The sequence below is a fragment of the Styela clava genome, chromosome 15 (assembly GCF_964204865.1).
Source record: "Styela clava chromosome 15, kaStyClav1.hap1.2, whole genome shotgun sequence".
In the NCBI taxonomy this organism is placed as follows: domain Eukaryota; kingdom Metazoa; phylum Chordata; class Ascidiacea; order Stolidobranchia; family Styelidae; genus Styela; species Styela clava.
The window spans coordinates 11168887-11179616 of NC_135264.1; the positions used below are offsets into that span (position 1 = coordinate 11168887).

The 10730-nt window shown below is 36.8% G+C and overlaps 2 protein-coding genes across 2 annotated transcripts; both read left to right on the forward strand.

Annotated features, from left to right (window-relative positions):
- Window positions 1-826: 826 nt before the first annotated feature.
- LOC120333846 (uncharacterized) lies at window positions 827-2200 on the forward strand. Its single transcript, XM_039401233.2, has 2 exons — window positions 827-986; window positions 1395-2200. The coding sequence occupies exons 1-2, from the start codon at window positions 894-896 to the stop codon at window positions 1722-1724; spliced, it is 423 nt and encodes a 140-aa protein (XP_039257167.1). The 5' UTR covers window positions 827-893; the 3' UTR covers window positions 1725-2200.
- A 1513-nt stretch (window positions 2201-3713) lies between these two features.
- LOC120333845 (uncharacterized) lies at window positions 3714-4991 on the forward strand. Its single transcript, XM_039401232.2, has 2 exons — window positions 3714-3859; window positions 4422-4991. The coding sequence occupies exons 1-2, from the start codon at window positions 3767-3769 to the stop codon at window positions 4758-4760; spliced, it is 432 nt and encodes a 143-aa protein (XP_039257166.2). The 5' UTR covers window positions 3714-3766; the 3' UTR covers window positions 4761-4991.
- Window positions 4992-10730: the final 5739 nt, after the last annotated feature.

The following is a 10730-nucleotide window of genomic DNA, read 5'->3' on the forward strand; positions in this document are numbered from 1 at the left end:
CTGTAATAGATTGCTCTGAATTCATCAAAAATTGTGAAATTGTTTAAACTCGGCGAAGGCCAAATTTTGTCTGTATGATAATCGGGGTCAAAAGTATAATCTATGTCCGCATTTTTATACAATGTAAGTTAAAACTACACATTTTTTGGCTGCCAAGCTGCATATCATATTAAGCAATATCAATTGATCCGTTGTTCGTGATTCTAAATGCGACTGTTCTTCTGTTTTAGGTCTATTGATCAGACGCCGAAAGCAGCTAAGTGAACGTCACAAAGGGCGTGCTCTCACTTCTCTTTGGGACTGCGATTCAAGGCGGACGCAAGATAGGCATAATATGTTCATACTTTATATTTTACCTTTAGTGCGTTTTTTTAAGTAAGATGCAAAAAAGATTTGGTATTCGGGCTGATAATACATTGAATTGTGCTTAAATGAAACATTGTAGGAACGCCATTCAGATTTTCCAAAAATACAAGTTAAAATTAAAGAAAAGCGATCACCACAGTGCTGTATACAGCTGCAGCATCAACTCAAAAGATAAGTAAATAGGCTAGCGTAGGATCGACTGGTAATGAGAACAAGCATTTGACAAACAATTTAAGGAAATGTATACAGAAGACGAATCAAACAAAAATGAATAGATAAGCAGTGCAACTACTAGAAGTAATAGCTATAAACGAACGTGATAAACCAACATTTCAAGTAAGCCCAACCCTCAAGTTTGAGAGATTCTCATCTCATATCAGTTCGCAATCGACGCCACCCCTCCATTTCAATTTGCATCGAATACTTATTAAGGAACTTGACCTACCAGAACAATTCATGTAGATAACTGCGTTGCATTCCGTTATTTTCTTCTAGTAACTTCCAGAATTTGATAACATAGAAACAAAATGAGTGCTTGGGACGAAAATATTAAAAAAGTCATCACTGAGGCAAAACTTAACAAGGGCTTAGAGGAAATCGAATTCGTAGTCTTTACAAAGGTAAGACAATGTTGTATTTACATTTTTAATCAACTCAATATTTTCTATATTTAACAACGACATGGTGGTGGACTTAACCGATTATACAACATCAGCGACTTTTTCAAACTGCCTCGTTACTTATAATAATCAAAAAAAATGATATAAATGCCTTATTTCGCCTCGTAAAAGGACAAAAATGTTCATCCATTCTGACAATGATATGTTCATTAAGAAACTTCGGAATAAGGGGAACATACCAATCGTTTCAAGTCATAAAATGAAAATGTGTTTTGATATGTTGTCTTCAATCTGAATGGGTAAGCCCCACCCATATTTACATCATTCAGTGTAGCAATACCGTTAGTACTTTCATTAGGGGTGGATTGTTACATTTTCAATCTAACCAGAATGTTTGCCTTCACTCAGGCAGGAGCTTACTGTGGGTCTGCAGGTACCTCCAAAATAGAAGGAAGACTCGATGTGGAAAGTATAGGCAAAATAGCCACAGCGTTCAGTGACAAAACGGACAAAGGAAAGGAGCCTATTCGAAGCGGAGGAGTCAAAGTCGGAACAGCGAAGTATAATCTTATCAACGACGTAGAACATATCGTATTCAAGAATAAAGATTGTGGTTTAGTTGTTGTGGACACCACCAAAGATTACATTGTCTATGGCATCACAGACAAATTTCAACTGCGTCAAGGACACATTATTGCAGTGTGCGAAAAATGTGCCGAGTGGCTCAAAAGCCAATAAAATGGAGAACAATCGATAATTAGTGCAAATCAACACTTTTTCGCATGGATTGAAAGCATCAAATTAATTGTATTTAACAATATTAAACAGAGACACCATTTAACACTATTTAATAGTTTATTGATATTTCATTTGCGTTTGCTGTAGTAGATTGCAATACATAAATATTCCCGAAAATTCGTGTTTTTTTTAATCAGATTTCTTGAAATTGAAATAGGCTACTTTTTAGGAAAATATAGTGTTTGAGTTACATTTTTTGTGCTTGAAACTACAGTAGAAACTGTACCTACAAAATTGATTCGTTTCGAAAGCCCACTCGTGGGTAGAAAATTCCGTAAATATTTGTATAAATTATAATATTGGTTAAAACCAGCAACAAATACATGTTAGAATTAAATTACTGCAAAATAAATAATAAAGGCACACATGAAAAAAAGAAAGAACAGAGAAATATTGAATAAAAACTACGAACGGTATGTTTGTTTATCTTTGGCGAAACGAAGACCGCGAAGAGTGGGAGGAGGCGGCAAAAGTTGATCGCTGAGAGAGATCGTAATTTATGAAATTGAGCACACACACATAAAATTCAATTTTTTTTATTTATTTTTTCGTCGTATCATTGTCTTCTCCCTGAATTTCGCTAGCAACACATTGTACGTGCCCATGGGAAACAAACGAGTCAATAGGATGACAATAATTTATTGTCGCGCCGCACACGACTGCCTTCGATTACGATAAAAGATGAAATATTTGTAAAATATTTTAAATCAAAACCTGAACGGCGGGGCTAGGATATGTGCGTTATATTCGGTATTCTTATAAACACGAAACATGATATTCGAAGGTCGCAATATGCGATTGATAGATTTAAATTGGACACCTCTTATTCAAGCACTGCATTAAATTAACCTAAAATAAACAAATATACCTAAACCCGTTTTTTACCCGGTTTTCGGCCTTTCGTATCTAGAAAATCTTACGTTAGTTGAAGCAAAATTTTTACGATAAGAATTTCCGTAATTTGAATTTTTCGTATTCAGAGCCGTAGGTAGGGTTTCTAGGTGCGGCCCGAGGCTTCACCTAGTTACTTGTTACCTACCTGACCCTCCTGTTATAAAGGTTGCACACTCCTACTGTAAAGAATAATTTTACGGTCTGCTGATCTATGTGGGCGTCTGGGGCGAGTAATTCATCGTATATAATATACCATACCAGGAGGTCTCCAAGTGTGACGAAATATACATATTACTTCTCAAATAAATAGAACAGCAAACCTTTGGGCGAAATATAGGAATAAATTTGATTGAAGTAAATGTCTCCTAGTGGCATCATTCATCTTGATGAAAAACTTGAAAATAAGTATACTGAAAATTTCTTAATATCGCCCTCCCCCTATGAGCAAGGCGATATTACAAAGTTTTTTTTTTTTGTAAATCGACGACCAGTCGACGTGAGGGGGCTTTGTTAGTTGTACAAATATAGCTTATTCATGTGAACATTGGCGTGTAATACTCAGCTAGATTCAGTTACTACCTGGTTCGCCCTCGCGATTATTTTGTGAATTTATTATTTGAAAGCAATAGGGCGTTGAAATAGCGCAAATAGGTTGCGACGTGGCATTGACTTTCTTTATAGAAAATCGCTCTTGGCTTTTATCGTAGAAATTGCACGAGTGGAAACGTTGCGACGTATCCACAACTCGAAATCAGAACTATTTCGAATCTAGCCATTGCGAGTTTAGATTAGTGGTAAGAGCTGAATAAGACAGCATCAGTGATCAACAATATTTTCTTGGTAATGATTGTCAACGCTTTAAAATTTCACGATTTTCATCAGTTTAGAGTTTTCGCAATCACAAATTCATGCTGAGTTATAAACTTCATACAATGTTTGTTTGTAATCGACAACATAAATCCGGATGGCAGGAGGGTAGTGCAGTATAGGCGAGCAGGTAAATGGTATGCATCGTTCCTTTCCAAAAGAGTTTATATTCCGTTATCCAATTTCATTCAGTTTCAGAATTTGATAACATAAAATAAAAAATGGATGGTTGGAAAGACGGTATTAAAAGAAGTATCGAAAATGCAAAAGCCAACTGTCGCTTAGAATGCACCGAATTTGGAGTCTTTACAAAGGTAAGACAAATTTGGTTTGAACAAAGTTTTTTAAGATAAAGCGTTTGCCCCAGTCCTTGAAAAATATAAGCTACAGCCACCATCGATTATCATCAATTAAAGCACCGGTAGCAGCGCTTTGTGTCATCTTGCATTTTGACATGATATGGGCAAAACTTGTGACTCCATTAACCAAACAAAAAAATGTAAAAAGTCCGTTGGATCATTTTTCTAAACAAACTATCCAAATATTTCGGTACCCAAAGATGGGAAGACTCTAAAATGCTATTACTTTTTTTCTTTCAAATTCCCTAGTCTATGAGACCCTATATTCTGATTGAAGAAAACACTTTTGGGTACTCCTGAAGTATGCACACCGAGATGTCGCATAACCTGAACCCTAACCTGGTACACAACCTAAGTTCAGGAGGTCCCACTTTTGTATTTCGTATTGCTCGACCGCCTGTGTTGCTTGTCCGCCGATCTTTTCAACAAAATTCCAAGCCGTACCCGTACACAAGATTTGCAAGTCGTGCCGTATTCTCTTATTTATCTATTCCACCGAAACGCTTTTTCCACGCAGAATGGAAGTTTCTGTACGTGCATTGGAACCAGCAAAATAGAGGGGAGTCTAGATGAAGAAACTAGACGCAAAATAGCCGGAGCGTTTGATCAGAAAACAGAAAATGCCATGGAGGATTTACAGAGCTATGGAATCAAAGTAGGCACAGTGAAGTATAAATTCATCAATGGTGAAGATAAAATCGTGTTCTCAGACACAAATTCTGGTTTAGTCTTTGTTGACGCCGGCATTTACATTGCTTATGGCATCTCAGCAGAATTAAAAACAGATAAAGCAAACGTTATTGCAGGATGCCAAAGTTGTGCTGAATGGCTGAAAGACTCCCAAGTGAAACAATAGATTATTAGTGAGACCTATAAATTTTCACAAGGGACGTGTTGGACGAAAACATAAAAAGATGATTTTCATTGCATTAAACAATATTGAAAAGAGTTACCATTCATTTATAAAAAAATTTAATAAATTGATTGCTATTATTATTTGCTATTTGTTGTAGGAAAACTGTACGACACGACAGCCCAATTCAACATTTATAAAATTGTGCCTACGAATAAATACTTTCAAATGGAAGGTGGTTACATTTTTACACACGAAGTGATGTTTATCTAAATGTAATGTATAGGCACCAACTTGCGAAATCACTCTCGAAATATGAATTAAAATGTTAAAGTACAGGATGACGTTTAGGTGTAAAGCAGGGTCGTCCAACCCGTGGGCCATATGTGGCCCGCGGTAGCATTTAGAGTGGCCCGTGCTGTATTTTTCAGAATTGAATTAAAAAATTTGAGTAAAACTATTTTTTTGAGTGATGTATTATACAAAGACGTGATACAAACGAGTTGTTTATTTTCCTGAAATGCGCTCTGCCAGCCCTTTCAAACGAGCCATTAGTGCCAATTTGAATCGAAACCAAATGGGAGGAGATATCGATACATAAAGGGGCCATAGTCGCTTACACATTTGGTCTTTTACTACTCTATATGACATTATCGCAAAACAATCGGAGCCATTCTCAGATTGAGAATTTGTTGAGGAATGTATATTATGTATTGTATTGCCAATGTTTTACGTCCGGAAATAAAAGAGGTGTTTGCAAAAATAGCCCATCAAGACAGACCATAACTCGTCATGTTGAAGAGCTTGGAGGCCATTGTCCCTTAAGGGTACGACTATAGGCATTTACTGTCGGAAGCTGTCGTGAAAAAGATCAAGCGTCTTGGCTTGACTTTTGACCACTCAAGATGAGAAAAGTCATTGAATTATTCAATGTGAGCGTTGCGTCCATATAGATGTAATAAAGAACACTTAAAAACAAAGCTCACAACATGTGTTTTAATATTTGAAATTAGTTGTAAAAAACGAGAAGTAATTCAATGACTATGCAACATACTGGAATATTTTTGTAGAAAAACATCACAAATTTCACTTATTTGTGTGATTAATGTCTCGTAATATTCAGATCACTATTAAAAGTAATTTTTTATATGGCAGAGATTCAGATATATATACTTGGTTAATCGGCGGACCACCGTGAAGCAGACAGCCGAGCGTGAACAAATAAAAAGGATTACACTATCATTATAATAGAATGTTTAAACTTTTGGGTAAAACAGAGAAAAAATTCAAATCCTCAAGTGTTAAAAATTTGAATTCCATTTGGTCGGCCTTCCCCTATGAGCAAATCGATATAAAGTTATTGTGGTATAAGTACGCGTAGGGTACCTAATGTCTCCCACATCGACTCCAAGTTACAGGGTAACTGGAGACGCGTCCTGGCCTTGGGTCCCCAAATTAATGTATCCAATCTATGCATCAACGACTGAACAACACTGCAATCTGCACACCAACAGTCCCGTAAACTTGTGTTGAAAGATTTTTATTATCAGGCCCAAACACATCTAATGTTGGCGTCAGTGTTAACAGTCTCAGTAATACAGTATTAGTGTCAGTGTTAGTGATAAATTTACTGTTTTTGACAAGAACTCAAAGAACAGCCACAAGTATGCTAAAGTACCGAATATGACAATGATCATTATAACGATGCAAAAATTACAGAAAAGATAGGAAGTTAGTCTCGCGCGACCCAACTCAAATTTATTTTTCTAATTTAACAGGGTTTTATTTAAAGGGCTTAAGGTTCCACAATATGAACATGCAAACATTTCGTACAGTTATCTTGTAATTCGACGACCAGCCGACATCCTGGGGCATTGTTATCTTGTTCATTTTTTCCTCTTTCATGTGCACATTGGTGTGTAATAGTTACGTGGTTCGCCCTCCCAATTGTTTCGCGACTTTATATATAGGATTTGAAGGTAATGTTGTTTAATTAATACAAATGATCTTTTCTCCATAGAAAAGCGCTCTTGGCTACGAGGCAACTTTTTGGCGCTATTTTGCACGAATTAGAACGTTGTGACGTGTTCACAATTTTCATAATTCTTAAACGATTGTAAAGACTTGGATTAGATGGGTATAACAGCAACGAAAGGAGAACCATTTCAATACTAGGCAATGCGTGTCTAAAATCTGGATTAGTAGTAAGAAATGAATAAGACAGCAGCAGTGATAAACAATATTTATCGGTAATGCTAGTTAGCGCTGAAGATTTTGGATCAGTCATTTTGTCACCGAATTTGAAGTCTTTACAAAGGTAAGAAAAATTTAGTTTGAACATAGTTTCGTAAGATTGTTTTGCAGGTCAACGGATTATTCTGCTCCAGTTTTTGAAATATATGGTCTATAATCGAAATGAAAAACATCCCGTCACCCAGGCATACTAACAGTGGCTTGTCTCATATCACATTCTGAAGGTATACCACATTTTTGGTATATTAAATTCTAAATTTTCCTAGTAGAGTTTTGTGGCATTTTGAGTACCGGTAGGCTCTCTTCGTGTCCTTATATTTGAGCCATGTTCTCTTGTTATCCATCTTAACTAGATATTTGCTTTTACGCAGACAGGAACTTTCGCTGGAGCCGCCAGGATCAGCAATACAGAAAGAAGACAGGATGTATATGCAAACCAGCCAAAGCGTTTGATGACAGATATTACGACGAAATCTTGCGCAGTCTTATCGAAGGCATCAAAGTGGGCACAGAGAAATATGAACCCGCCACCTACCTAGATCGTATCGTGTTCACAAATAAATATTGTGGTTTAGTCGCCGTGGACTCTAAAAATCACATTACTTATGGCATCACAGCAGATTTCTGACCAAATTGAGAAAATATTATTGCAGGATGCAAACAATGTGCCGGTTGGCTCGAATACCAATAATAAGTCAATCAATTTACATTCAGTGGAAACCTACAGTTTTTCATAGGGACCGTGGTAAACGAAAATATAAAAAAGTGATTTTAGTTGTATAATATATAATGTTATTAACATCAACATCATTTGGGCATGAATAACATTTCGTAGTTGATTGCTATTTCATCTATATCCGCTGTAGTAAGACTGTACGAAAGGGCACTTTTAACAAATAATGTTATACTTAGCCTACACATACTTTTTAATCAGTATTCCCTCGGAGGAAATCCGATAACGCAGTGCAATAATATGGCGAACTACGGCCTCTCGTCTGGTTACCAGTCCATGTCGGGTATGGTTAGCTAGCCAGTTATTTGTTTCAGATGCACCGACTCGATGATGAAGAAATCCATAACCGACCATTACGATAGAGGTAAGATCGGGCCCAAAAATTCCAGCCTGACCCGACCCGGGCCAGTGGGTATTAAACCCGACCCGAGCCCGACTAATTAACTGGATTTGCAGGCCCGACCCGAGTCCGACTAATTGAATGGATTTGCAGGCCAGACCCGAGCCCGACTATAATTAACTGGATTTTCAGACACTTTTCTCACTCAAGAAATATTTTCGGGCGTGATCGTGAAGATTAACTCGTTTTCGCGTTTTTAAACTCTATTCGTTAGTTTTCAGTTGTGTTTCGGAAACTTAAATATAAATCAGATAATTCAAATATCACTTTGTCTTTCTAGTTTTAATTTAATTGCAGTAATAAAAAATTTGTGTAGAAATAGCTGTGATATGCTAGGCTAAAATTCTTTACCGGTACCTTCAAAAAACAGATCGTTGTATGCGATGAATTATAATGATGGTTTGAAACAAATACCCAATTTTACTCGAAACCACTCTTAAAATAAAATAAGTCCCGAAAATTTTGCCATGGTAAAGTATGGGTAGAATATTTTCGGGGGTCAAAGGTCAGGGAATGGTCCACTACAGCTTCTTCTCTGTTTTATTCGAATTATTTTTTTATAACAAGTATTCCTTAGTTTAGTATCCACACATAGTTTTAGTATATATTCTTTATAAGCATTTATTTATTTTAGTCAGCGATAGAGAAGCCCAACCCGAACGTAATGATTGACATTTCAGGCCGGACCCGACCCGAAACTTTGGGTCGGTCTCGGGCTTCCGATCTTAGCTCTAGATTACTGCGCAGGATAATTATAGATGTGGTGGCGAGCGCGTATACAACGCTTATCATGAAAAGCCACGCCTCCGAGCTGTCACTTTCTATTGCACCAATCGCTATCCTGCACTGTTTAACATGATCGAATCCGTTAGTGGATAATTATATGAGGTTACGCTAGTCCATATGAGCATCTGGAGCTAGCAATTGGTTTTATTTCACCATACCAAGTCTTCACGAGAGGTTCATCGCATAATGAAGCCAAAGTTTCCATGATATACATGAAAATCTAATTTCCTCTCACATAATAAAACGAAAATATATGGACAAGAAGGCCGTGAATCGATACCAGTACGGTGCGGCTAAAGAGCAGCGAGCCTGCTGAAGAGGCCCGTGCACAAACGGGTGGTCATACATGACGGAAAAATTCATTTTTAATTAAACAAGAGAGCTACGCACAAATATATGGACACGTTAGACCAGAGCGAATCAGTCCTTACCGGTACCTTTGACGCTACCGGTACCCTCAAAAAAGTTCTGAATTTCCAGTAGCAAGAATTTTGCAGAATCAAAACGTACAGCCAGTCATGACTCTGACTAAAATCCGTGTTCCCATGGATAAAAAATAATACAGCAAAATTTTAGACGAAATATCAAATTTCATAGAATTCACGCAAAATTTTGAAATAAATAAAAGTAATAGCCTTCTAGCGAAAAAAATAATCTTTAACCACTGAAAATTTCAAAGCAATTGGTCCAGTATTCGAAGAGAAAAGCGACTTTTTAAAAACGTGTCAAAGAACAAGAACAACAACAACAACATAATATTGAAACGATCGTTATGTCCACCACGTGTCCAATAAAACAGCAAAACTCAGGGTGAAATGAATACGACTCTGAGGCAACTTTAAAAGAAGTATTAACTTTCCCGCGACTTTTGCTATCTTTAATTATACTAAAAATTAGAATCAAGTAGTTCATTTGCGAGTTTAGGAAAACGATTCATGTGCACACTTCGTTTCCAATAACGGGTTTTGTTCACTGTGGACCTTTTCCCGAGCATCGACTTTCTTGTTTACTTCGTGACATTGGCCAACCAACAAGATGCAAAAAGTGACGTAACAATGCTTCCTTTTCGCATCCGCTCAGACACTTTTCTCACTCAGACAGATTTTCAAGCGTAAAAGATTTTCAAGTCGTAAACATTAACTCGTTTTCGCGTTTTTAAACTCTATTCGTTAGTTTTCAGTTGTGTTTCGGAAACTTAAATATAAATCAGATAATTCAATGATCATTTTGTATTCCTAGGAGTTTTAATTTAATTCCAGTAATAAAAATTTAGTGTAAAAATAGCTGTTATAGACTAGGCTAAAATTCTCTTCCGGTACTTTTAAAAAACAGATTGTTGTATACGATGAATCATGATGATGGTTAGGGACACATAAATCATTTTACAAGCGCCAACTCGCAAAAGCACTCTTAAAATAGACCCGAACATTTTGCAATGGTAAAGTGAAAGGAAGAATTTTTCGGGGGTCAAAGGTCGGGGAGAGGTCCATAGGATATAGGAAAACAAGAAAGCAGCAGTGTTCGGTTACGGCTCAAGTCACTCTTTAAACATTTCACATAGCATAACTTAATATATTATGCTAGACCCATTGATCTAAATGAGATGCGCGATTCTAGCATGTATTTCACGGTTTTGGGTAATTCCAAATTTCACTGATCATTGATTGCTCGTAATATTCAGATCACTATAAGTAATACCTTACAGGGTTTACTTGTTCAATCGCCCTCGGCGCGTTGAAATTACTCAGCACTGTAACGAGACTTTGCTTACTGCGTCACTCTATCGAAGATACGCTTCACC